A 24797-nucleotide genomic window follows, 5' to 3' on the forward strand; every position below is an offset into this window, starting at 1 on the left:
TCAAGATAACCAGGTCGTCAAGTGAAGGGAGGACAATCAACCTCTAACTGAAACTCCAGTTCTACCGGAAATTTTCCATCCATCATCATAAATTTAAAAAGGAGCTAGAGGCATACACTTCATTCTATGTCAATGTTCTAACACTTGTATTATTATGCTATGTGTACCTAAATGATATAATAAATTTATATCGGGGTAATTTTATTTTATATTGTGTTATTTTGCTATTGCTACGTATATATATTTTTGTTTGAATTTACAGTTATTTGGACACTAAGTTTACTGTTGCACAACTGTGAGGTCCTATCGGGCTGATGTCAGACAAGGGTATCTTTCGTGAGTGCTGTTTAACGTGATTTTACAGAAAGTGATGAGGTATTACAGGCAGCAGAAGTGGAGTGAAGTGGAGTGGAGCGGAGCGGAGTGAGGACGGCAAGTAATTTCAAATCCCTCACATACGCGGCAGTGTTAGGCCGCTTTCACACAGTCTACCGCCTTTAACGCCTCTTCACTGCACACTATCACAAGTATGAAAATAAGCCCGGATTATTCAGACGAGACACCTCACGTGGCGCCATTTCCCGCCACCCTCGACAACAACAGGCTTCTGTCAAGTGGCCTGAAGTTCCTTCCATTCTTGGTAACAGGTAGCTCACAGGTCAATGTTCAAGAGTCAGACTGAGACGCAAAAGATGTTGTGGGGACTAGAAGTTGCCAACAAGTTGCCGGAAGTAGACCCCGGGGTAAAACAGAATATCTGAAAAGTGGCGTGGAGTGGCGTGGAGTGGCGTGGAGTGGCGTGGAAGGTGATGTACCATGTGAAAGCGGACTTACTCAGTGAATCAACAAATGGGCTGAATAAAATGTACCGGTAAATGGTCAGTTGTGCGTGGGAAGTTTGACGCTGGTGAATCAGGGCCACAAGGATTTCGTGGAACTGGGCAGAAAACAATAGCTAAAGGCATCCCATGAAATATATGCTCTGATTCAGGGGGTTAAACAAAGTTCTTGGGATCCTACTTTAACACTGATAACATTCTCTTCAAGGACATCAAAGAGAGGATAGCAGTGGAATTCATATGCACTCATAGAGCTGTCCAACTCAACTCGAGCTCAGTGAACCCCAAGTGAGAATCTTTATGTACAACAGTAGGCCTACTTTATGGATCAGAAACCTACGAACTAAGAGTGAAACAGAATAAGTATTTAATTTTCAAATAAAGTTAATGAGGAAAATTTGGCGCCCTGTATTGGAGAATGGAGGAAAATCAAGAATGAAGAAATAAATTTCCTGACGCAGTAACGAATGACTCTGAGGAAATACAAGACCTGGAGAATTCAATGGGAAATCCATCAGGCTCATATCCCCGAAGTAAGTTGTTAAAGAAGGCACTCCAGGGAAATCTGAACGCTAGGCAACTCCTATGACGGCCATGACCACTTTGGATGAATGACCGACCAGGTGATGGAATTGACTCTCCTCGGTGGCGACGCCATCTACAGAAACCATGAAGGAAACAGAAGGGACTGGAAAAAATTTGTGAAAGCAGCACGCGGTCTGTGAGACCTGTGATAGGCATTGTAAATTGCATTGACGGCCGACAATGATTTCGTGTTCCATATGGTCAGTGCATTCATCAAGAAATAGTAATAGCATTCTTATTATAAGGGCAGTCTACCTTCTTGTCTAAGCCGTAAGCGATGGCGGCAGCCGTCGGCTCGTTAATAATGCGGAGAACATTGAGGTGTGCGATGGTTCCGGCGTCTTTAGTGGCCTGCCTCTGCGAGTCGTTGAAATATGCAGGCACAGTGATGACAGCATTTTCCACGACTTTACCGATGAAGGCTTCAGCAGTTTCCTTCATCTTAGACAAGACCATAGAGGAGATCTCTTCTGGGAAGAAGTTTTTAGTTTCTCCTTTAAACTCCACCGAGATCTTAGGTTTGCCGCGCTCATTGATCACAGTAAAAGGCCACAGCTTCATATCGTCCTGCACAGTGGGGTCATCAAAGCGCCGACCGATTAATCGCTTGGCGTCTGTAAACAGACAACATATCAAACTAGTACATGAGGTTCAGGACAAATAATTATACAAAGTTTCATTGTTAGAAATTGATTTTAACTGGTTGGTGTAGAAGTGGACTAAGTACGTTATGGGCTTTTCTATTTTCTTTCTTACGGAATATCGCTAGTAATATTTATCAAATTATCTTAATATGAGATGGATGTAATTGTGAATCATGGTTATAAATTGAAGACAATTGCGTAATATAGGTCTACCCCCAAAACTGAAAACTGTTGTCAGCTTCCTGCTAAAGTGACATTCAATAGCCAATGGCTATTCCAGCGGTTCCCAAGCACTTTCATATGTAACAGTTTCCATGTGACGAACCTGTACAAAAAATATTTATATAATCTAGTAATATTCGATAGTACTTCTGTAAACGAAAAACAAGTTATTTGCATCAGTAGTTTGCGATTTTTAAATGTAAAAAAAAAAAGAACAAATAGGAATAAATTGGTGAGATGTACGTATGCTTTTGTAGTACACCACCTCATATGTACAGATTGATCATAATGGCGAAACGTTTTAATATTTCAGTATAACTTTTTAAATAATACTTAATAATTATACACATTCGCACATAAGACATATTCTGGAATAACAAACACATTTGATGTGGGGTGTTATTATGTTTTATTTATGCAACAATTAATAAGTAAATGCATTTCACAATGGTAACACACTTCATTTGACTTACACATGATTAAAATAATTTTAGAAACTAGTTAACAGAGGTAGGTACCGTAATTTATGTCTTAGTGAGATAGGTGAGCTTGTTTCTTGTCGCGCAAAACATGAATCCGAGTACATTGTTCAATAAAGCTACGTGGATCTTCTCAACGTTAATTTTGGTTCTACATTACCGCCAGCACAAGCAAGGAAGAGATTTCTTAAGAAAAGAAACTTGCTCACTTCAAACATTGATATAGAAATTAGAAATATGTTTTTGAAGACTTTCGTGTGGAGCGTGGCACTGTGTGGAAGTGAAACATGGACGATAACTAGCACAGGAAGAAAGAGAATGGAAGCTTTTGAAATGTGGTGTTACAGAAGAATGCTGAAGGTGAGATGGATAGACCGAATCACAAATGAAGAGATACGGAATCGAATTGGCGAGAGGAGATTGATTTGGCTAAATTTGACGAGAAGAACGGATAGAATGATAGGACATAACTTAAGACACCCAGGACTTGTTCAGTTGGTTTTTGAAGGAAGTCTAGGTGGTAAGAACGGTAGGGATAGACCAAGGTATGAATATTACAAGCACATTAGAGCAGATGTAGGATGCAGTAGTTACGTAGAAATGAAAAGGTTAGCACAGGATAGGGTGGCATGGGGGGCTGCATCAAACCAGTCTATGGACTGATGACTCAAACAACAACATTACCCCCAGAGCTAAAAATCCTGCTTCGCACAGATAGAATGTGGAAAAATGGGATATTACTGTCCCGGATTTCTTGATCAGTTCTGGATATTCCTTTGAAACACGGTTCCAAAATTGTGGCAGAGTCCCCGGAGAGAATCTGATTTTCAGAGTGGAGTCTGTAGCAATGCCTATTAACTGTTCCTGCTCAGCAGTAGTGAAGGTTGATTGTGGATTTTCTGTAACCTATCTATGTTCACCCATTTCTGGAGGAAAATAATTGTCATATTGAACGTAAAGTTTAGATAGATTCTAAAATTGCCGATTTTAATTTCACACTTAACAGTATCTAGTTTTCTTGAATACACTTTTCTAACGTAGAAAAATAATCAAAATCAAATACAGCAGAAGTCCGATAGTCCAGGACGTTCGGGACCGGCCCGGTGCCGGATTACCGAAAATGCCGGACTATCGGGCGGTACCTCTTACTACGATATAGGTTAAGGTGTACAGCGAAAACAGCTGTAATACGGCGTTTTGCAGTAAAATCTTTTTGTTTCTTATGTCGTAAATTTTTGACGAGCCAGTATTAAATTCATTCTACAATATATTTCTATTCTAAACTTTCTCCAGGCGTTTGATGATTTCCAGTTTCTGGTTGATGGTCAGAGTTACGTGCTTACGTTTCTCTCCTGATTTGAAACTTGAAGAAGGTTTTGGTTTTGAGAACATTGTCACTGCTTAAATACCAAGAAAACTTCCACAGGGCACTTTGATATGTATGTTCACTACATTGCTGCACTACTGTAATATGGATCCTAGATCGCAAGAATTAAGTACTCTAGCGAAAAGTGCACGCAATCAAAACAATGAGCTGAACCTGTATGTGGTGACAGCCAACAATGTCGATTGTGTCTACCAATAGCAGACACGTAGTGGACACTTCCGTGTGGTTTCGAACCGCGCCGTGCGCTTCTACTGTCACAAACGTAAAAAAAAAAAGTAACATAAAAAATCCTGGATTGGTGTCGGACCATCAGGCGTTCCGGACTGTTGGATACCGGACTAATGGAATTCTACTGTAGGTGCTTACTGTTCTTTCACGAAAGTAGCTTTGTTATAAAAGCCAGAATCTTGTCGGACAGCTGCATTATGTGCGATTCTCTGTCTCGGAGGTTCACATGTAGATAATTCAACCCCTAAAACACGTCGCATAAATTCGCCAATTTTAAAATGAAGTCACTGTTAATGAATCACTAAGCGCTACTATGTATTTATTTTTTGAAAAAACGTAAAGGTAGTTAGTGGGACGTAAAGCAAATAAGATTAGTATTACTGTATTTTTTCAGTAAGGAACGAGAACATTTTATTCTTCAATTCAAAAACATACGGCCCCACATTGCCACGAGAAAGTGAGCGATATTTACGATCGTAGATCAGGAAAGTGTGCTCAGATCCACGTCAATGCACATATTTGTAAAGAATCTAGCCTTTTATGATTTATATTTGATGTAGTTCACGACTAACATTATTGTTTCCTGTACTAAATTCAAATCAGTAAATATTTTCTGAGATGCCATTGCCTCTTCATATATTAATCGATGCGTTCATCTGACGGTAGGGTCTTTCTCACTTTGAAAAACAACACACCGACAACTCATCGAACGAAAACCATTTGTGCAATCAACAATCGATACCACTTTCTGGTATGGAAGCACCCGTGATATTGTCTAAGTCCACTGGTTTGGTGCCGTCTCTAATGTCCTTACAGAAGAGAATATATTCATAAAAGTCACTGTCATGAAATACATATAACGTACTATGAATTTGTTGTTGTCAGTTGCCTCATCTAATTCAATATTAACATCTCTGCTTCTCAGTTTGTCGACGGTCTGGTCAGTTATGTACTCTGACGATTCACTCATTCGTCGACTAACTGTGTTGTTTAATAATGGAACACTAGAAGGCTGTCTGGGAGCAGACTTCCCGATCATAACTGACACAATGCCAAGAGCAGGAGGCAAAACTAACTCCTCGGTAATTGTGTGAGGTTTCTTGCTTTGTGCCACTTTGCAGTATACAAGTAGGGCTTGCTAACGTTTGTGCTTGTGCACAGAAATGAGTCTTATGCTCATGTATTTCATATAACTTCACGACAAAAATCATCTCTCAGCTGCTTACTTGCTAAGGCACTCTGTACGGTTTTCAGTTGATGTTGCAGTTTGTTTGGCAGCACAACTTCGGATGTCAACACTTTTAAGACAGGTCACACAGTGAGGACGTTCTTCATTCTTAACAACAGTGCACGTGAATCCAAAATCCAAATTCAAATACATGTGATATTTTCTGGACCAATGTCCACTCACCTGTGTAGAATAATCTACAACTTTTTGTACAGCACATTTCTTTCTGAAATATTATCTATGAACATAGTCCAGCTCCATGGCTAAATGGTTAGCGTGCTGGCCTTTGGTCACAGGAGTCCATAGTTCTATTCCTGGCAGGGTCGAGAATTTAACCATGATTGGTTAATTTCTCCGGAACGGGGGCTGGGTGTATGTGTTGTCTTCATCAGCATTTCATCTTCATCAAGACGCGCAGGTCACCTACGGGTTTCAAATTAAAAGACCTGCATCTGGCGAGCCGAACTTGTCCTCGGACTCTCCCGTCACTAAAAGCCATACGCCATTTCATCTACTAACATACATAAAAGAACACACAATATTATAGAAAGAATAACGCCCACATTTATTAAAATAACAGCAGTTCAGTTCTAATGAACGTTTTAAGAGGATAAAATTTATAAAGCCTGGTAATGGGTTGACAAATAGTTATTACTTAAGGTGGGTTAAGTTAATTTACAAACTGTGGTGAGGAGAAATCCGCATTACATCATCTCGTGTTTGCGGCACCAGAAGGTTGCCACTTGATATGGGTCAAATCCACTTTCAAACTGTAGGGGACTGAGGTCCGCACTACGACACGTCAGTTTATAAATGTATACGAAGGCTGTGCTTTCACAACAAGAAACAAAATGTGTTTTATTGTATGATTTCCTCCATTATTTAAAATTTTATTCGTATTGAAAATAGACATGCTTCAATACACAACATGGTTTAGTTTTTCTCATAACATCGACGACCTGGACCAAGACCGGCGATTCCTCAGAATGTCACAACGCACAGTTTGGGAACCCCTAGGTTAATCTATAATCAGGGAAGCTTGTGGTAGAAAAATTCGTTCACCTCAATTTTCTTGCTTGTCTGCCGAGGTCCTCATTTCCTCGAGGACTTTCTCTACATCATCTTGCCAACATATTGCGAGTTTGATTTATTCTTACATGTCATTCAACATTATCTTGAACTGGTTCATATGACTCCCTTACGATTGTCATTAATTCTTCTTTTCAATCATTATCCATATTTCTTCACCATATGCTATCATATATCCAATGACCGTCTTCAATACCTGTAATTTAAGACACTGAGGCATATGTCAGTTTCTTAAAATATTCAACAGTGCACAGTAGTATCTGTTACTAGCTTCATTTCTATATTTAACTTGTTCCCTCCACCTCGTTCTTACGAGTTACTGATACCATATTTTAAAAATAATTAAAATCGAAAAAGTAACCGAATACCTGCAATTGACCTTTATACACTATCTATCAAAATACCATTTTTAACTTGGACAACAATATAGAATCTATTTTCAAACGCACTTAAATTAATCTTCCATCAAATTGGAATGCGTCACTAATTCTTTTCACAAATGACATTCTTTCGGTAACGGATTTATTTCAGACATAAAAGCCCCTTATTGAGTTAGAACAGAAGGTGATACGCTAAACACGCTGGTATACGTCTGAAGTTAGTCCCTGTCATGAACAGTGTCAAAGTTACGGTTCTAGGAACAGTTATGTGAATTTTAGAGTGTAACAGTAATTTGTGTATCAGTAATTATATCAGCAGTGAGAAATTATTTGGCTCCTCATCTCAGTTACAAACTTCTTCAGTGGCGCCTGATGGTGGTGCTGTTTGGGATGCAACCATCCTTCGGGTAGAGGATTAAAAACAACGCAACACACGTTTGCAGTTAACAAATCATAAATTAACCAGCCTATTTCTCAGTCAATATTTTATAACGATTGTCTTGAATTGTTTAATACGGTAAAGAAAGGAAATTAAAAGTGAGTACATTATACCAACATTTTCTGACACCTTCGAAAAAATTGTAATTTTCTCCATAGGAGGAAAATGGGGATTAGACCGTTTTGATCCACGTGTCTAAAATTAGAAAACCGGTAGCCTGCTTTATTAAATCCTTTGATAGCGTCGCACTTTATCCGATATGGCGAGCTCTTCGACACCACGGAGTACCAGAAATGTCTGTGAGAGAGATGCAGATCCTCTATTGAAATGTATGAAGTGTTGTCCAGTGGCCCGCTGGGATCTCTCAACTTTAGTGTTGGCGTCCATCAGGTGTCAGTTCTCTCTCCGACACTCTTCGCCATCTGTATGGACACAGTAAAGTTTGATATACAGTCCCCCATCCCAGGAAACTTCTGCATGCAGACGACATGTTACTCATTCAGAGCAGCGTCTGGCACTCCAAAATCAGACGTAAACTTGGAAAGACAGACTAACAGAGAATGGCATGCCTCTCAATCTGCAAAAAATGAAATACCTCAAACTGGTGTACCATCAATATCAAAGATCAGAACTTGAAGAAAATCATTGTGTTAAAATAATCTGGATCTCTAATAACATCCTCGAACGATTCAGCCCGGATGCGTGTCAGTGCACCTTGGATAAACTGAAGACAAGTCTTTGGTATTCGCTGTGGCAAGAGAGATACCTGAACATCTGAAGTGAAAACATTGATAATACATTGGTGAGTCCAGTAGCCCTCTACGGGATAGAACGTTTTACAAGCAAACAGGGACAGGCTCTTTATAAGATGGAGATGATGATTCTGCGATGTCCCTCGGATTGGCCTTCTATGACCATATAACAAGTGACAACATGCGTCAAAAGCTTGGTGTACTCCTTTGGAGTAACGAAGAGAGGCCCGACTTTATGGTACGGTTAAGTCACAAAAGACGACGATTCCGCTTCCAAAACAGCACAGCAACTCGATCCTGGAGAAGGTCGACCCGTTGATTGACCGCTGGAGAGGTGGATCGATAACATCATGAATTAGGATGTACATCTCGATTCCGGAGACGTCCAAAACAGAGCCCTGTGGGAGGGACACGACAGCCCAAGCCCACAGAAAGCCATATAATGAGTTGCAGATCACGTGTAGTGTAACGAATTGCTAGTAAAGAAGGAGTAGTTAGCCTCCTCAGCGATTTCTGAAAATAAGTTAATATTAAAATATGTCAGTGCCGTATATGCTGTAACTGGTATTGCCGCCACATCGTCAGTTTATTACGAATATATATATGTTTAAAACACTAGACGGATTTTTGTTTCAGCGAATTTGAGAAGATGGCTGAGCCGACTGACATCTTAAGAGATTCTGACGATAGCTCCTGTCGTACAGATTTGCAGATTGTCTTCAAAAGCATAAACATTTCTTGCCGCATATTTTATTTTATTAAGGAAAAAAGAAATAATCTGATTGGCCAATGCACTCCCTAGTAGTTCAAGGCCACCTGCTGGTCTACTGCCGGCCATGCGCGTGACGGGAATACTAAAGGGCGCACACGCACGGGTGCACACATGCGCAGTTTGGTATGACGTCTCCTCGCTCTCGTCTACATAACTGAGCTGTCAGTCGTGAATTCAAGATATGTTGAGCGTATTTCACGTTTACTACACAAATATTCATCATCAATATTATCAATTTTCCAGAACTGGATTCCCGTGTGTGGTGTACAAGCGCTCTCCTTTTCTTTCTGTCAGAGTAGAGTTTCTGTTCCTCTACGTCTTCCCATTTCACATTTCGATCTTCCTACTGGTACTTTCCCTCTCATTTCTCTGTCCTAATCAATGTGAACCTAATTTACTCTCATTATTATTATTATTATTATTATTATTATTATTATTATTATTATTATATAATTCTCTGGGGCCACCAAGGACCACGTTAAGTCTTGTTGCATTTGACACTGAACTTGGCCTTCTTTAGAGCCCAAATTTCCCTCATTCTTTGTGAGTGGGCCTGCTTACGCTACTCTGTCCAAGGGGCAAAGTGTCTTCTCTTCGGTCGCTCGTCTCGGTTTAGCCCGTTCGTCAATATTTTCTTGCGGAAGAGATCTCTGTTAAGGGCGTCTTCAGCTGAGATATGTAGCATTTGCAGGTCTTCTTTGGTATTTCTAAACCAGGGAATGGTGGATGTGGGGTTTGAATAAAAAAGTGAAAGATTTCTTTAGTTAACCTTCTTCCGTCCATTCTTTTCAGATGACCGTGAAATCGTGCCCGTCTTTTTCTGATTGTGTCGGTAATTTTCTCTATTTTGCTGTAGACTTCCCTGTTGGATCTCTTTTGATGGATTCCATTTCTGTACTTTGATCCCAAGATTCCTCTCACACTTTTGCGTTCTCTTTTCTCCAGTTCTTCAAGGAGTCCTTTGTTGGCATTTAGAGACAGGGTTTCGGCTGCATATAGAACTACTGGCTTCAGAACTGTTTCATAGTGACGTACCTTGGTGTTTTAGGAAAGGCATTTTTTGTTGTAGATTGTGCGGGATGTTTGGTAGGCTATTTCCAGTTTGCGTACTCGCTCCTGAAGTGCTTCTTTGTCCAGTCCATTTTTCATGATGATCTCACCCAGGTATTTGAATTTGTCTACTCGGGTGATGGAGCCTCTTTGATGTTAGTCATTACTTCTGTTTTCTCAAACGATATCTGCAAACCGGTTTGCTCGGCAATTTCCTTTAAAATTTCAACTTGAGCTCTAGCGGTTTCTATGTCGTTTGAGAGAACATCAATATCATCGGCAAATGCTAAGCAGCCTGTTGCGATCCCCTCGGATTTGGTTCCTATTCTCAATGGACTGTAGTTGGTTTCCAGTAATCTCACCCGCCAGGTTCTGATGATCTTTTCAAGAACACAGTTGAAGAGTATCGGGAATAGCCCATTACCTTGTCGGACTCCTGTTTTGATGTCAAAGGAATGCGAGAGACATCCGTGGAACTTCACCTTGGATTTTGTATCGGTCAGGGTGGCTCTAATTAATGCCAGCAGTTTCAAATCAACTCCAAATTCATTTAAGATGTTTAGCAGGACTTCCCGGTCAATGGAGTCATACGCTTTCTTAAAGTCCACAAAGACAGACACATACTGCTTGGACCTTAGTGTACAATATCTGATGATCGTTTTGAGATTTTGGATCTGTTCAGCTGTTGAGCGACCTTTTCTGAACCCTCCTTGGTATTCACCTATTTGATGTTCGACTTGTGCTTCCAAACGCTCCAGGATGGCAAGTAATAGAATTTTGTAAGTCACGGGTAGCAAAGAATTCCTCTGTAGTTGCTGATGTTCTTCATGCTGCCTTTCTTGTGTAATGGATGGATCAAAGCTATTTTCCAATCTTCGGGTAGGGTCTCCTTGTTCCAAATTTCTTCAATTTGCTTTTGCAAGATATCAAGTGATTCCTATGGGGCGTATTTCCATAGTTCTGCTACTACTGAGTCTTCCCCCGGCGCTTTGTTATTTTTGAGACGGGCAATGTGGCACTTGATTTCATCTCTGTCGGGTGGTCTGGAATCTGGGTACCTGAGCAAGGGTTTCTTGGTCTCAATGGTGCTTTGCGGTTTAGAGCAATTAAGTAAATTCTTGAAGTAATCTGCCAGAATGCTGCGATTTTCATTTGACGTCGCCAGTGTGCCGTCCTTTCGCTCAAAGCATAGAGATGGTGGTTTATAGCCAGCGAGTTTGCGTTTGAAGGCTCTGTAGTACTCTCTGCTTTCATTCTTCTAAAGTTTTATTCTATCTTTTCAATGAGAGATTTTTCGTATTTACGTTTCTCAGTTCTGAACACCCTAGCTGCTTGGGCACGTTGGGTTTTGTAGGTTTACCAATAATTTTCTGATTTCGTGGAGTAGTACTGCTTCCACTCATTGAGTCTTTCTTGGAGGACTGATTCGCAGATACCATTCCACCAGGCATGCTTTTTGTTTCTCTCGATTTCTGCGTCTTTGGCGGCCTCAACAAAGTCACAGTCATTTGGTCTAGCCTTCTCCTGGAACTCCTTGAGTGGTGGTGGTGGTGATTATTGTTTTAAGAGGAAGTACAACTAGGCAACCATCCTCTATATAACACTAATCAGAGGGAAAAATGGAAGGGGTCCGACACTTCGAAAAATGAAGATATCGGCCAAAGGAAGACAAGGGCCACGAAGGGCGTGAAAATGAAAGACTCCCTAGCCCTCACAAACCTAGTAGCGTCGGGTTCGGAAAAGAACAAGAGTTGACCAAAGGAGGTCGGATAGGATAGATGAAAGAGAGGAGCCTGTCACAAGTAAGTGGAAGCAATGTCAGGACTCAGCTAATGGCCCCGTGGTCGCCAATCCACGCTCCAAAGTTCAGAGCCCCTGGGGCCCCTTTTAGTCGCCTCTTACGACAGGCAGGGGATACCGTGGGTGTTATTCTACCGCCCCCACCCACAGGGGGATGGAACTCCTTGACCCTTTGCTGAAGTTTATCATTGTCGAAGCTTGTGATCTGTTTGGTTGTCTTCCTTGTGTTTGCGGGAATTGGTTTGAATTTGATAAGAGACAAATAGTGATCTGAGGCCACATTGATGCCTTTCTTTACCTTGACATTCATAATCTCAGGGCTATTTCTCCTGGAGATTGCAACATGATCAATTTGGAACTCTCCGAGAGCTTGGACGGGAGAACGCCAAGTCATTTGCTTTCTGGGTAGATGGCGAAAGTGGGTCGACATGACCTGCAGGTTGTGATTTTCGCAAATGGACACCAGTCTTTTGCCGTTGGGATTGGTTCTTTTGTGAGCAGGGTCATTTCCTATAACTTTCTTGTACTTCTGTTCACGACCTAATTGGGCATTGAAGTCACCCAAAAGAAGCTTGACATGGTGTTTGGGGATTTTGTTTAATTTTTCATCCAGTAGTTCCCAGAAATTCTCAACTTCGTCTGGATCAGACTTGTTCTTATCGTTTGTAGGAGCATGTGCGTTAACTAGGGCGTAGGTTTTGTTCGCGCATTTAATTGTGAGTATAGACAATCTGTCATTCACAGGTTCGAAATTTTCAACCGATTTAAGGATCTTGGTTCTAACAGTAAACGCGGTTCCAAGCATCACAGCTCCATTGACGATTCCTCTTTGCGCTTTTTTCTTGAAAAATCGGTAGCCTTCGGATTCAAAAATCTCTTCATCTGGGTACCTTGTTTCCTGTAGGCCCATTATGGATATCTGATTTTCATGAAGAGCTTTGGTGAGGGTTTTCAGCTTGCGAGTTTGTGTAAGTGAATTTATGTTGAAAGTTGCTGGAAATGTTTTAGATTTTGGCCTGAGTTTTTGATTCTTCGGGGTACACCGAGACGCTCCGACTCGTCCCTTGCATGATGTCGAGTCTCCCCCAGAATCCGAACGAGACTCGTGCGCTGTGGCGTTCACGACTAGGGATTTACCCGAAGATTATCCCCTGGGGTATGTTTCTTGAAATGTTGTGCCATCATGCTTTTTGACTTGACTTTGCTTTGGACGGGTACCCATCCTTTTACAACTAGGTTTGTTAGCCCTAGAGGTTGCCTCAAGATGTTTTCTGGCTTCTGGTCATTTACCAGTCTTCGCCGTAACCCTGGCAGGGGACCAGTTTGTTTCACGGTGGTATTTTATTTCCCTACTACCCTCTGACTCTGCTGGTGGCAGAGCCAGCGAGCTTCCCCAATTCCAATGGGACGCGCCCGATGGAGGTAACCGGTAAATCCCCACATTATTATTATTATTATTATTATTATTATTATTATTATTATTATTATTATTATTATTATTATTCCGGGGTCTCCGTGGACCAGAAGGAGGTGAAAGAAAGTCCTGGTGTTGAATGGGTCTAACTACGATATCAAAAATTTATTTAAAACTTTAAATAAAGGTTATATTTCATTTAGAAATTCAAACTTAACAAAATTTTCACTGAGTAAATATAACAAAGCGACAGGTACAAATAGCAATCTTGAAACAGGAATTGGAAAACCCAACCATAGGCAATTTACAAATTTTGAGCTTCAGGCTTCATATTTACAAGTTTCGCAAAAATTTGCGTTATTCAGATAAGGAGAGATATCTCCCACTACACAGTGTTCTTCACGAGCGCTTTGCTCCAACAGTAACCATTTACGTCCTTCCAAAGGCACCTCACAATATTTCAGTAACTTAGAAAAGAGCTTACATGCTCTCCAACATTAACTGATATCTAACAGCCCGCTTAAGGCAACATTACACAAAATCTTACGATCTCTGGCCTCTTTGGGCACAATTTACAATTTAAAATTACTTTTACACAGGGGTATCTATTATCCAACTTACTGGGCCTTCGTGGAAAAAGAACAGGTTAAATTAATGGCCCGAACACAACATGAATGGAGGCGTACACTTGCGCTCCTAGATAACGAAGTATAAAATCCAAACTGGGCTCTCGGCCCAATGATACAGGTGCTAATCGCAAGCTACTGAGGTGACTTGAAAGAAGGTTATTTTAATGCAATAAAGGAAAGGAAAACAGTTATGAAATGGTAGTCACCTCAAACCAAGTTGAAGATAAACTCAAGAGGGTAACGCACTCTCTATCCCCGATTTACAGTTAAAGACTTTAGGAAATTCTACATTAGCCGAAAGAAAATTTACAATTTAGAAAAGGTTGGTTACATAGTTAGAAAATTCGAACCTTCCCCTCGGATAATTTTTCACAGACAGCTAGAAAGATAGAATATTGGTGGCTATTACCTGGGCTAGAAGTGTTGCAAACATACAAATATATAAAAAAATAGATGAACATTAATTTAGTTTGGAAACATAACACAAAACTCTTTAAATCTCTAATTCTTCCGTCTTGCACCAGAGTGCATGACCACAGTTTTCGTAGAGACAGCTATGGAGAAAAAATAAAACTTCTTGAAGTAAACAAACACAAAGCAAATAAATCCAGTCAGTTTAGGCAATTTCATAATAACACAATCACTCAGTACTTCAATGGTGACATCTTCAGGTCAATGTCTCAACTTCATGCCGTAGCTGTTTCACGTTTTGTTTGCGAGATAAAGTTCTTTAAGGCGCTTCTTTTGAATGGGCGGCGTTGAGGTGTACCTCCCGGTACAATTATTATTATTATTATTATTATTATTATTATTATTATTATTATTATTATATACTGCGCCATTCCCGCGTCCAGGTCGAGTCGCATGAGATCCATGCTAGCTCGAATATATCTTAATTCCTCGTTTCTTAAATTTTATGCGCTAATAAATAATAATAATAATAATCGTATGGCCTCAGCTACCGTGTGCAGACATTTCAATTTGACGCCATCTGGCTGTCTGCTCGTCAATTTCGACGTTCCGTTTTTCTCTAGGCCCCCACTAGGTGGCAAACCGAGTAAACCGAAACTCTCTTGGGCGTCTATGGCTGAGATTTAATTAATTTTGTCGGGTAAACACCAAATGTGTCACCAGAGATCTTTTACATGCCGACATCGTACGACTTGGAGTGTCGAATGGATTTTTTTCCGCCCTTCAAAAATCCGACTACCTCTGCCGGGTTTGAACCCGCTATCTTGGGATCCGGAGGCCGACACTCTACCGCTGATCCACAGAGGCAGCTATTTTATGCGCTATGGGTTCCACATTCGAGAAAAAAAAATGGCCAGCTTACGCTTGCAGTAAAGGCCTAATCTACGTAGTGGACGTGTCCTACCCGCAATTTGATTAGTTTCCACATTTGGCACATGAAAATATAAAAATAATCATCACTTTCATCTAATAGTTATTCTAAGAAATTGAAAGACTGCTTAAGTGTTACAATACAATATTTATTTGAAAATGAACTTGAGAAGAATAATTAAGTGTTGAATTCTTCGAGAAAGTAGATAACAAATAACTGACTTGATGTCACATAAATTAAACTTAATATATATATATATATATATATATATATATATATATATATATATATATATATATATATATATATATATATTTCGGAAATGTCTTGGAAATATTAGATTGAAAATATTAGATGCATCTAATTGAATGAAGGGAAATATATCAGTTTACATTATTTACAACGTCGTCGATTGAGAGTTATCAAATGCATTGGACGCAGATTTTTTACGACTGAATTACAAACAAATGTTAGAATCACATCTTTCATCTTATTAACTCTTGTGCGAAATGTTCCTACAATCTATCTCGTCTTCATCAAACACTTGCTAATTCCATCACAGTGCAACGATTTCGCATGGTTGTAACTGTTCATGTTCAATTACGGACAACAGGTTATTCATGAGAAAATGTTTTCAGAAACCATAAAAATATTCAACATGTATTACACTTTTCTAACATTCTTTCAAGATTCTTAGTGCTTTCTTCTTGTAGAGGAAGATAATCAATTTAGTTATATCCGTCAGAAAAATATGATCAAAATATAATGCCTAAAAATTACTCAAATTGTTTTCTAAGTTGTAAGTCTTAATTAATTTAAATGCTTATCTATGCCATAAAATGGTACAATTATCTATATCTGACAGTCATTCAACCAGATCATGCTGTTTTCAGGTGATCTAGCTTGTACGAATATTCTATCGATTATTAACAATCTTCAATTGTGAAGAAAATTACCAGTGATATTGGGTAATGCAGTAAAATAAGCTTCCTAGCTTTGCTAACCTGAGTAAGAATTCTTGTGGTTAGAAGAAACATATGAAAATAGGCGATTTCTATGTTATCCCTCCTATTAGGAATTTTTCGATGATCTACCAACTGAATATCAACATAAGGACGTTAATGAGATCGTATTCTGCGCTATATGTGGCTTATTCAAGTATCAACGGTCGATTGAAAACAAATTGTAATCATCCATCATCTCAAAAAATACGCAAATTGAAACAATATCATCGGTAACATAAACTAAAACTTCACTTGCGATGAAACAATAAATATCACCAACATCATTCATCACAATCTATTACCATTACTCGCATATAAAACCATCACTTCACATTATTCGTCTCATATAACATTCTACATTACCTTAAACACATCAATTCACTTCAACCTGACGTATATTATAACGCCCTCATTGACCATTCACCTGATTATTCCGTTGTATTCTCAATCTTGAATAAATTCAAATCACCACATTTTACTATTAAGCCCTCAAAATCTTATATACGATCTCATTTCCACTTAATTTCATGTCACATGTTCTTCTACAAACCTAGTGACTACCACAACGTCGTATATCATTCACCTAAAGGAGAAACTTAACCTTTTTTCACTTAATATTGACAGCATTACGAATGGAATACCTAATTATCACTGGTTAACTGTCTCCTATATATGGATTTGACGGCTATGTCAGATGATTACCTACCAACCTCTATTTATAGAAGTTGTCTTCTCATATGTTATTACTCCTACGATATTAATTAAGATAGCACTTTCCGAAAGAAATTAATTTCATTTACAATAATAACTCCAATGACTTATCTTTCTCTGTATTCCCTCGCTGTCATCACATGTCTCGGTGGTTAGACATGCAGGCTTGGTTCACGGCATTTCCCTCATCTATTTTGGAACTCCTAGGACAGTCTCGATCGGTTACCGGTCATCATGGGTTGGATCAGTCATCTCGTGTCGCTATAATCTAGGTAGCTGTGTCTCCTCATCCATAGTGCATGATGTTCTTGGTCTCTTGCGCAATTCAAACAGAACAATACGCCAGCATGGTTAATTTCGTCATATTACACATATAGCCTCCTATAATCTATATATTGTATGGGAATACCGCTTCTTAAAAATGATCTTTGGGTTATTCTAGGACTTGTAATGTATCTACGAATATTTCAATTGAGCTCTGATAGTAAACGCTTTTCTTTTCTCTTTCGCTATGCTGATATCACTGCTATGTGGCCTCTCAAAGTCAATTATACCGGCCAACACGTCGTTTTGTAAAGATAACGTGACGTAGTAGTACGGAAGTCTTTTTACTCTGTAGGGACAGTTTCAACTTTCGAAGTGAAATATTATTCAGCGCCGATATCTCGCAAAATAGTTCGTGGACAGTAACCCTTATCTATCTAATGTCTTAAACTTCGTCTAGACGATATTGTTCTTCCTCTCGAGCAGTTCTGGATGAGGTTCTCCTTCTGTACCTTCAGTGCGAATCGAATGTTATATTCCAATAATAAATTTTAACAATCTTCTTGCGTCTCTCTTTACCACCGCCTTCTATGCTCCATTCTCATCAAGTACCTGACGAAAACAGTACTCCTTTGACATGTAAGAATATTCTGACGCTTTACCAATGACGTTCTAATGGCTCAAACTCCATTTTTGTTCCAATTAGGCCTTCTTGGGAACAGTGAAATGGCACAATACACAACTCATCACACTACTAAGTACCACAAGAGCACGCAAAAGTGAATACATCCCTCCACATGGGATTAAAAAAGTATGTCGAAATATGTTAGTAATAATTGTTATTGTTTCAGCCAACTGAGTAGTCCTGAAATTAAATCACTAAATGACCACTCCAATATTTGCCCTATCCGGCAATACAGAGTTAAGGAGTAACATATTTGCGTAAACATGCACGAAGCTAAATGATTAAAAATGACAGGCGTCTATTGCCAAACCTGTAATTTCAACCAAACTTGGTACACGTATGACTTTCTATCTGGAGAAAAATACTGTGGGGTGGGGTGGGGGTAAATTACCCGCAGCACCCCTACGGTTGGGATATGAAAAATTATTAGTGTCGGATCCATATTTATCGGGACTGCTGAGATGAATTGTGACATTCTGTACGTCGTGTAAGACCAAGTTCAGCCTTCATGGGCATGGGAGTCAAAATCGTTGAAAAATAACATGTCAAAAATGCCCGAAATTAGTGTTGAATTCATAGTTCTCGGGTTCGCTGGGCTGATTAGTGACAGTTTAAATGACAGTTGGAATCGTATACATCATATCTATAGCGCAACACGTAAATACATATTGTACCGGAAGTACAACCGCCCCGTTCATTTAAATTAAGCGCCTTGGAGAACGCCATCTGATATAATGAAGTTTGCAACAACTAATACAAGGTGATTGGACATTTCTCAACAGATGACACTACTAGAAACTTACGTTATGAACTATGGTGTGAAGATTGTAGAGTAAATTTGTATGTTAAGGTTTCCTAACTGAATCGTTTATTCTTTGTTTTCGGTGTTTTAAAGTTTACAACCCTTCTATCTCTTCCCAGAAACCTAAGATGTCGGGTGATAGAAAAAAAATTATATTTATTTTTCATTTTCCAATCAAAATTTTCTGGTATTTATTTGATCAACCAGTAAGAATTGGGGGTATGTTGGGCTTTGGCCCTGAGCTTTCCGGAATTTGACCCTTGGCTATAAAAGCTAGCACATTTTCGGACCAGGTTGTCTTTGTGATCGCTCCAGTCTACAGAGTGTGTGTTAGTGAAGGAGGCGGGGTCGCCTCGTACCTCTTCGAGAGGTCCACCAGCTCAAGGTAATGGCAGATCCCTATTAAAATTTTATGATATTTCAAAAGTAGCTCGAGAGGAAAGTTTCAAACCTTTATTAATATCAAATGTAAAATCTAAAATGTAAATTTTAAACTCTAAATGTAAATTTCAAGCCAGTCGTAAGAACTTAGACCGAAATCAGGGAATAGAGAGTGAAATACCCTCTCGTATTCCCTCTCAAGTTAATTTTGAGGTGACTATGATTTTGTAACCTTTTCTATCCTGTAATTTCTCTAACATAACTTTTCTCCGTCTAATCACCTCGACTGTATAGGCCTAGCCTCTGTAACGTAGGGCCACAAGCGGAAATATGATTTTATATATTTAACGTAAATTTCTAGGTGTGCAAGAGTTCGCCTTCTCCCCATTTTGTCTTTTTGGGCTGGTATTTTACCCGTTTGGTTTTTTTTTTTGCTAGTTGCTTTACGTCGCACGGACACAGATAGGTTTTATGGCGACGATGGGACAGGGAAGGGCTGGAAGTGGGAAGGAAGCGGCCATGGCCTTAATTAAGGTACAGTCCCAGCATTTGACTGGTGTGAAAATGGTAAACCACGGAAAACCATTTTCAGGGCTGCCGACAGTGAGGTTCGAACCTACTATCTCCCGAATACTGGATACTGGCCGCACTTAAGTGACTGCAGCTATCGAGCTCGGTGCAGTTTGTTTTTTCCAAAGGCCGTGTAGAATGGGTACGTGTTACCCCTGTTACAATCGATGTCATTCAGCTTCATGTTAAGGATACCTGACTGGAGACAGATAATACTGTTTAGTTACATGTAGTTTGTGCCTAGAGAGGCCTGGAAAGTGTGAATTTTCTAAAATGGAATCCTAATTGTAAATTAATAAATCAAAGACCCTCTTCCTATTAATGTAAAGGTTGAATGGTGCCTTTGGAAGCCTGGAATTGTATAATGTTTGGAGAGTAGTCTACAAGATAATTTTGTGGAACAAAGGTGCTCCTTTAAGATTGTATATTTTGGATACTCAGTATTCTAGTGGTGCAAATGGAATCGGGAGATCTTTCTCCATGCTTGTGGGTTAGAAGGGAGCGGTTGTGCTCATGCAAAGTTGTAATGGGGAGCTTCAAGCCCAGCCTGTAAAATTGTTATTTTCAATCTCTCTAAAGGTGTTGTATCAAGACTACGGGCTAACTTCTGTAAATAACTTTTAATTACTTGGCAAGCTATTAAGATTGTGTTATTCGATTAGCGAACATCTGAAAAGGAAAAAAGGGAAGAAATAAAACTGCCAATTTTAAAGTTTTAAGTCAACCTTTCGATTGCGTTATATCCACACATTCATGCCGGCACCATCTTTCACCTCTGTTCACCACGGAATCTCCGTAACACGTGGTAGCAGAGCGTGGTTGAATGGGTCTGGATAAAGCCCATTTTGATGGCTAATCATAGAAGTCAATATCGAAATCTGAACACTGTTTTGGGTTACTGGAATTTTGCAAATTTTAGATTTTCTATGAATATGTCTGGTTCGCGCGAAGTCCTTGCAGGTGGGTACCTGTGCAAGGAGGAATTAATTTATGAACTAATTAGGAAGGTCCAGCCAGTTGCGGCAGATATTGCAAAACCTAAGGAATCTTTAGAATTTCGCATTTGTATCCCAGTATATGGGGAGAACGATATTGATGAGGCTCTGTCCACTATTACTGATAATACCACCAAGCTAGCTTCTGTCGTTAGTTATTTTGAAGTAAGTGACCCTTCTACTAATCAACCCAAAAAATTTCAGGCTAGACTGTTTCATTTTTGCAATGGGGCTAGGGACCTATATTCTCTGAAATTGAAGGATGAGCATGCTAGGGAAGCGAGTAATCTATTGGAACACCTGTCTGATATGCTGAATAGGGTTAGACAATTGTTGTCTGGGGCCGCTAGTGCTTAAAGTGACACTGTTCCAACTGTAAACTCAGCTGCGGAAGAGGACTCTAAGAGGTCGGCAGAGAGTAGGAAATCGGTGGCTACACAACAAACGTCGGTTCCATTGGAACAAACATCTGACCATCTAAAAAACTTCCATCCGTTTGTATGAGTAATGCTGCTTTTGAACCCACTCAGTCTCCAGTGTCGTCAGCTACTATGCCACCAGGTTTCAGCAGTTTGCCCCACCCCTTAGCCATGTCGCTTAAGGGCATATCCAAATTTTCAATGAATTCAACTTATGAGGTAATTTCATATCTAACAGTTTCCGGCCACCACTTCGCCGAATATTCCACACACGCAAGTGTTCTGCGTGCGGATCGACTGAACACCTTAGGAATAAGCGTCCCTTGGTAAAATTAAAATCTAGTGGAACTAGGACCGGAACAGGTCTGTCCAAAGGTTGTTTCAAGTGTGGGCCGTTTTACACTCTAGCCAAAAATTGCACTTCGCTTAACAGCAAACCGTCTTGTTCAACTTCTTGTTCTGCCTCTACTAACTAGGAAGTGACAAGGGTCATTGGCTGAGTACAATGTTCTGTTTCCCGAGGCTCAGCCGCCCTTAAACTAGGAAACGAATCCTTAATGGAAGGGAGCTCCTCCAATTTGTCATTTGAAGGCTTTAGAATTGCTTCTGATATCCAAGGATGCGTGCCATTTCTTAAAATTGAAGTGAATAACGAACCCGTCACGGCGCTATTAAATTTAGGGGCGTTATCTTTATTATTTCCGAGGAGTGGTACTCTAAGCTAAAAGCCTGTTTTAAATTCGCAGACTATTGTTTGTCTCCCATTAAATGCGTTTCGGCAAATTCATCACCGTTAGAAATTTTAGGCTTTATTTTTTATAAAGTTCATATCTCGAAATTTACTTGGAAAATTGTTTTTGGCTAAGCATTTGTCTTGCCCTATAATATTGGGAGCGGATTTCATGTCTCATTCTGGTCGACCTGCAGAGCAAGGCGTGCACATTCAAATTTGATAGTAACGTTAACATTACTCTTTTCACATGTAATTCTGTGTCATTTTCATCTATTTCGCCTATCCAAAATGAGATGTCGGTAGATCTTCGGCATCTACCTGAGGATCAGACCGAAATTATAAGAAAGTTGTGCCAGTCCTTCCGGACCCTTGGTGTCACTGACCTGATTGAGTATAAGATTGAGGTTCTGGATTCAATTCCTGTAATATTTTCCCCATATAGGCTATTTCCACCTAAAATGAAGGCTTTTGCGAAGATCATAGATCAAATGTTAAAGGACGGTATTATTCGACCTTCAGAGTCAGCGTATTCATTGCCCATTTTTTTGTACCGAAACCCCAATGTGGCTTCAGGCCTGTCATTGATTACAGGGCTTTAAACCGTAAGGTCGTATTACAATCTGTGCCCCTTGCTGATCATTCATGTTTTTCATGGTTTCGCAGGGCTAAGTTCTTTACAATCTTAGATCTGAACCAAGCATATAATCAGATTCCTATGGCGGAAAAATTCAAACATTGGCGGCTTTCGCTACCGACTGGAACTTATATGAATAAAACCGCGCGCCTTTCGTGCTCTCCACGGGCGCGGCTGTCCTGCCTGGACTGCTGGATGGGATCTTCTAGACATCAAATTGACTATCTTTATCATTATCTCGACGATGTCGTTGTGTTCTTGAAGACCTTCGAAGAACACTTAGATCATCTGAAGGAAGTCGTTAATCGCTTTCGTAAGGCTGGGTTGACAGTTAAGTTATCTAAGATTGCTTTTGCTATGCCTTGCATGTCATTTAGGGCATATTTTGTCGCCCGATGGTGTTTCTATAGAACATTCCAAAACGCAAGCTATTCGTAATTTCAAGCCCCCTAAGGATATCAAAGGAATTTCAAGGTTTATGGGCATGGTGAATTTTTCAGGAAAATTATTCCTAACTTCGCTAATAGGGTGGTGCCTCTAAACCTGCTTCGTAGGAAAGGTTCAAATTGGGGCCGTCACAGCAAGTTAGCTCTCTGTAACCCCATTTCATTGTTCAAACTAATGCCTCTTCATCTGCTATTTCTGCTGTCTTTCTTCAAGAAACTGAACTCAGAAGGTGGCCTATTGCCTATGTGTCTAGAACTTTGTCGGCTGAAGAAGCCAAGTACTCCATCTATGAGTTGGAAGGACTTTCAATCTGATTGCCTTGGAGAAGTTCCGCCTTTATCTGGAGCATGCCAAATTTGAATTAGAAATTGACAATCAAGCTTTAAGTTGGGTTTTAGGTAGGCCTCATCGTAATGGACGTATCTCCCGTTGGGCTATCACAATTTCTGCTTTTCAGTTCGACGTGCGACACATTCGAGGATCGGAAAATGTGGCCGCGGATGGACTAAGCCACATGTTTTCTAGTGACGTCGAGTCCAGAGAACAGGAGGACAGTTCTTATCCTTCCATGCCCATACCTTGTAGTGTTAGTACTATTTTGACTGTCGTGACATTGAGAAATGTCAACTATAAGATCCAGTGCTGGCTCGTATAATGGAGACCCTTTCTTCTGGGGAACATGTTCTCCCATATGTGTTGAGGAACGTGGTTCTGTGCTGCCCTTCCAAGCACGATCAGACGATGAAAGCAGTTGTTCTAGCTGTTCCTGTGCCAAGGATCTTCAAATACTATCATGAGACCCAACTAGGGGGGCATTCAGGTATCTTTAGAACCCGAGGGAAAATCAGAGAAATGTTTATTTGGAATAGTATGGACGGGAAAATCAGAGAAATCGTTAAAGCTTGTAAACCTTGCTTGCTTATTAATCCCGCCTTGTCTACTAAGCTAGGGATATTGTCACCTCATCAAGCATCTCGCCCCATGGAACGTTTGTATATAGACTACGTCGGACCCTACCCTCAATCGAATGGGAATGGGAATGGGAATAAATTCATTCTTGTATGTGTAGATGGCTTCACTAGATTCTCATTGTTATTTCCGACTAAGCTGGCTACGACTCAGTTTACCATTTCTTGACTGAATACTATCATTGCTTCTTTTGGTCCTTACAATATATAGGGTCCGATAATGCAAAGGCTTTCACATATAATTTATTCAAAAAATTCTGTTTTGATTCGTCCATATCTCATATAACTACCTCCGCTTATTACCGTCAAATATCTCTGGCTGAGCGGGTCGATCGTAATCTTCGATATGCTTTGATAGCTTTTCATAATGAAGATCATTCCAGGGGGCTCTTCTCTGCATTGGTTAGCCTTTGCTCTAAATTCGGCCGTTCATGAGTCCCACAAGTTCACTCCTGCCTCTCTCATATTTAAGTTTGTTCCTAACATGCTGTTGTCTAATCTTTGGTCCATCAATGAGATATTTCCAGAGACAATAGGTCCCGATAACATCAGGGACCTGTGGAAGCGGAGTAACAGGAACATTAAGGCCTCTCATGAGAAGGTTAGAGAGAGATATGATCGTGGACGTAGGCCCACCAATATAAAGTTTGGAGATCAGGTAATGGTAAAGAATTTTGTACCGGCAGGCAAACTTGCCCCCATATTTCATGGGCCATGTATTATTTTGGATTCCTTAACGCCAGTCACTCTTTTGGTGAGCAGTCCAGCCACTGAAATAATTTCTAGATTGCACCACTCCCAAATAAACCCGGCATAAATCTTTTGGTTTGCTGTATAGTCCGCTAAGTTATGGCAGTGAGGAAGTAGTTACATTTCTTTCCCTAAACGCTCAGAATTTTAAATTG

General features: G+C 40.0%; 1 protein-coding gene across 1 annotated transcript in view; it reads right to left on the reverse strand.

Annotated features, from left to right (window-relative positions):
* The window catches only part of LOC136874475 (heat shock 70 kDa protein cognate 4-like), a 36081-nt gene that overhangs the window by 6269 nt on the left and 5015 nt on the right, over window positions 1-24797 (reverse strand). The window contains exon 2 of the mRNA XM_067148104.2: window positions 1680-2038. Within this exon, the coding sequence (XP_067004205.2) occupies window positions 1680-2038 (359 nt within the window). The remainder of the gene's footprint in view (window positions 1-1679; window positions 2039-24797) is intronic.

The sequence above is a fragment of the Anabrus simplex genome, chromosome 5 (genome assembly GCF_040414725.1).
Source record: "Anabrus simplex isolate iqAnaSimp1 chromosome 5, ASM4041472v1, whole genome shotgun sequence".
NCBI classification, from domain to species: domain Eukaryota; kingdom Metazoa; phylum Arthropoda; class Insecta; order Orthoptera; family Tettigoniidae; genus Anabrus; species Anabrus simplex.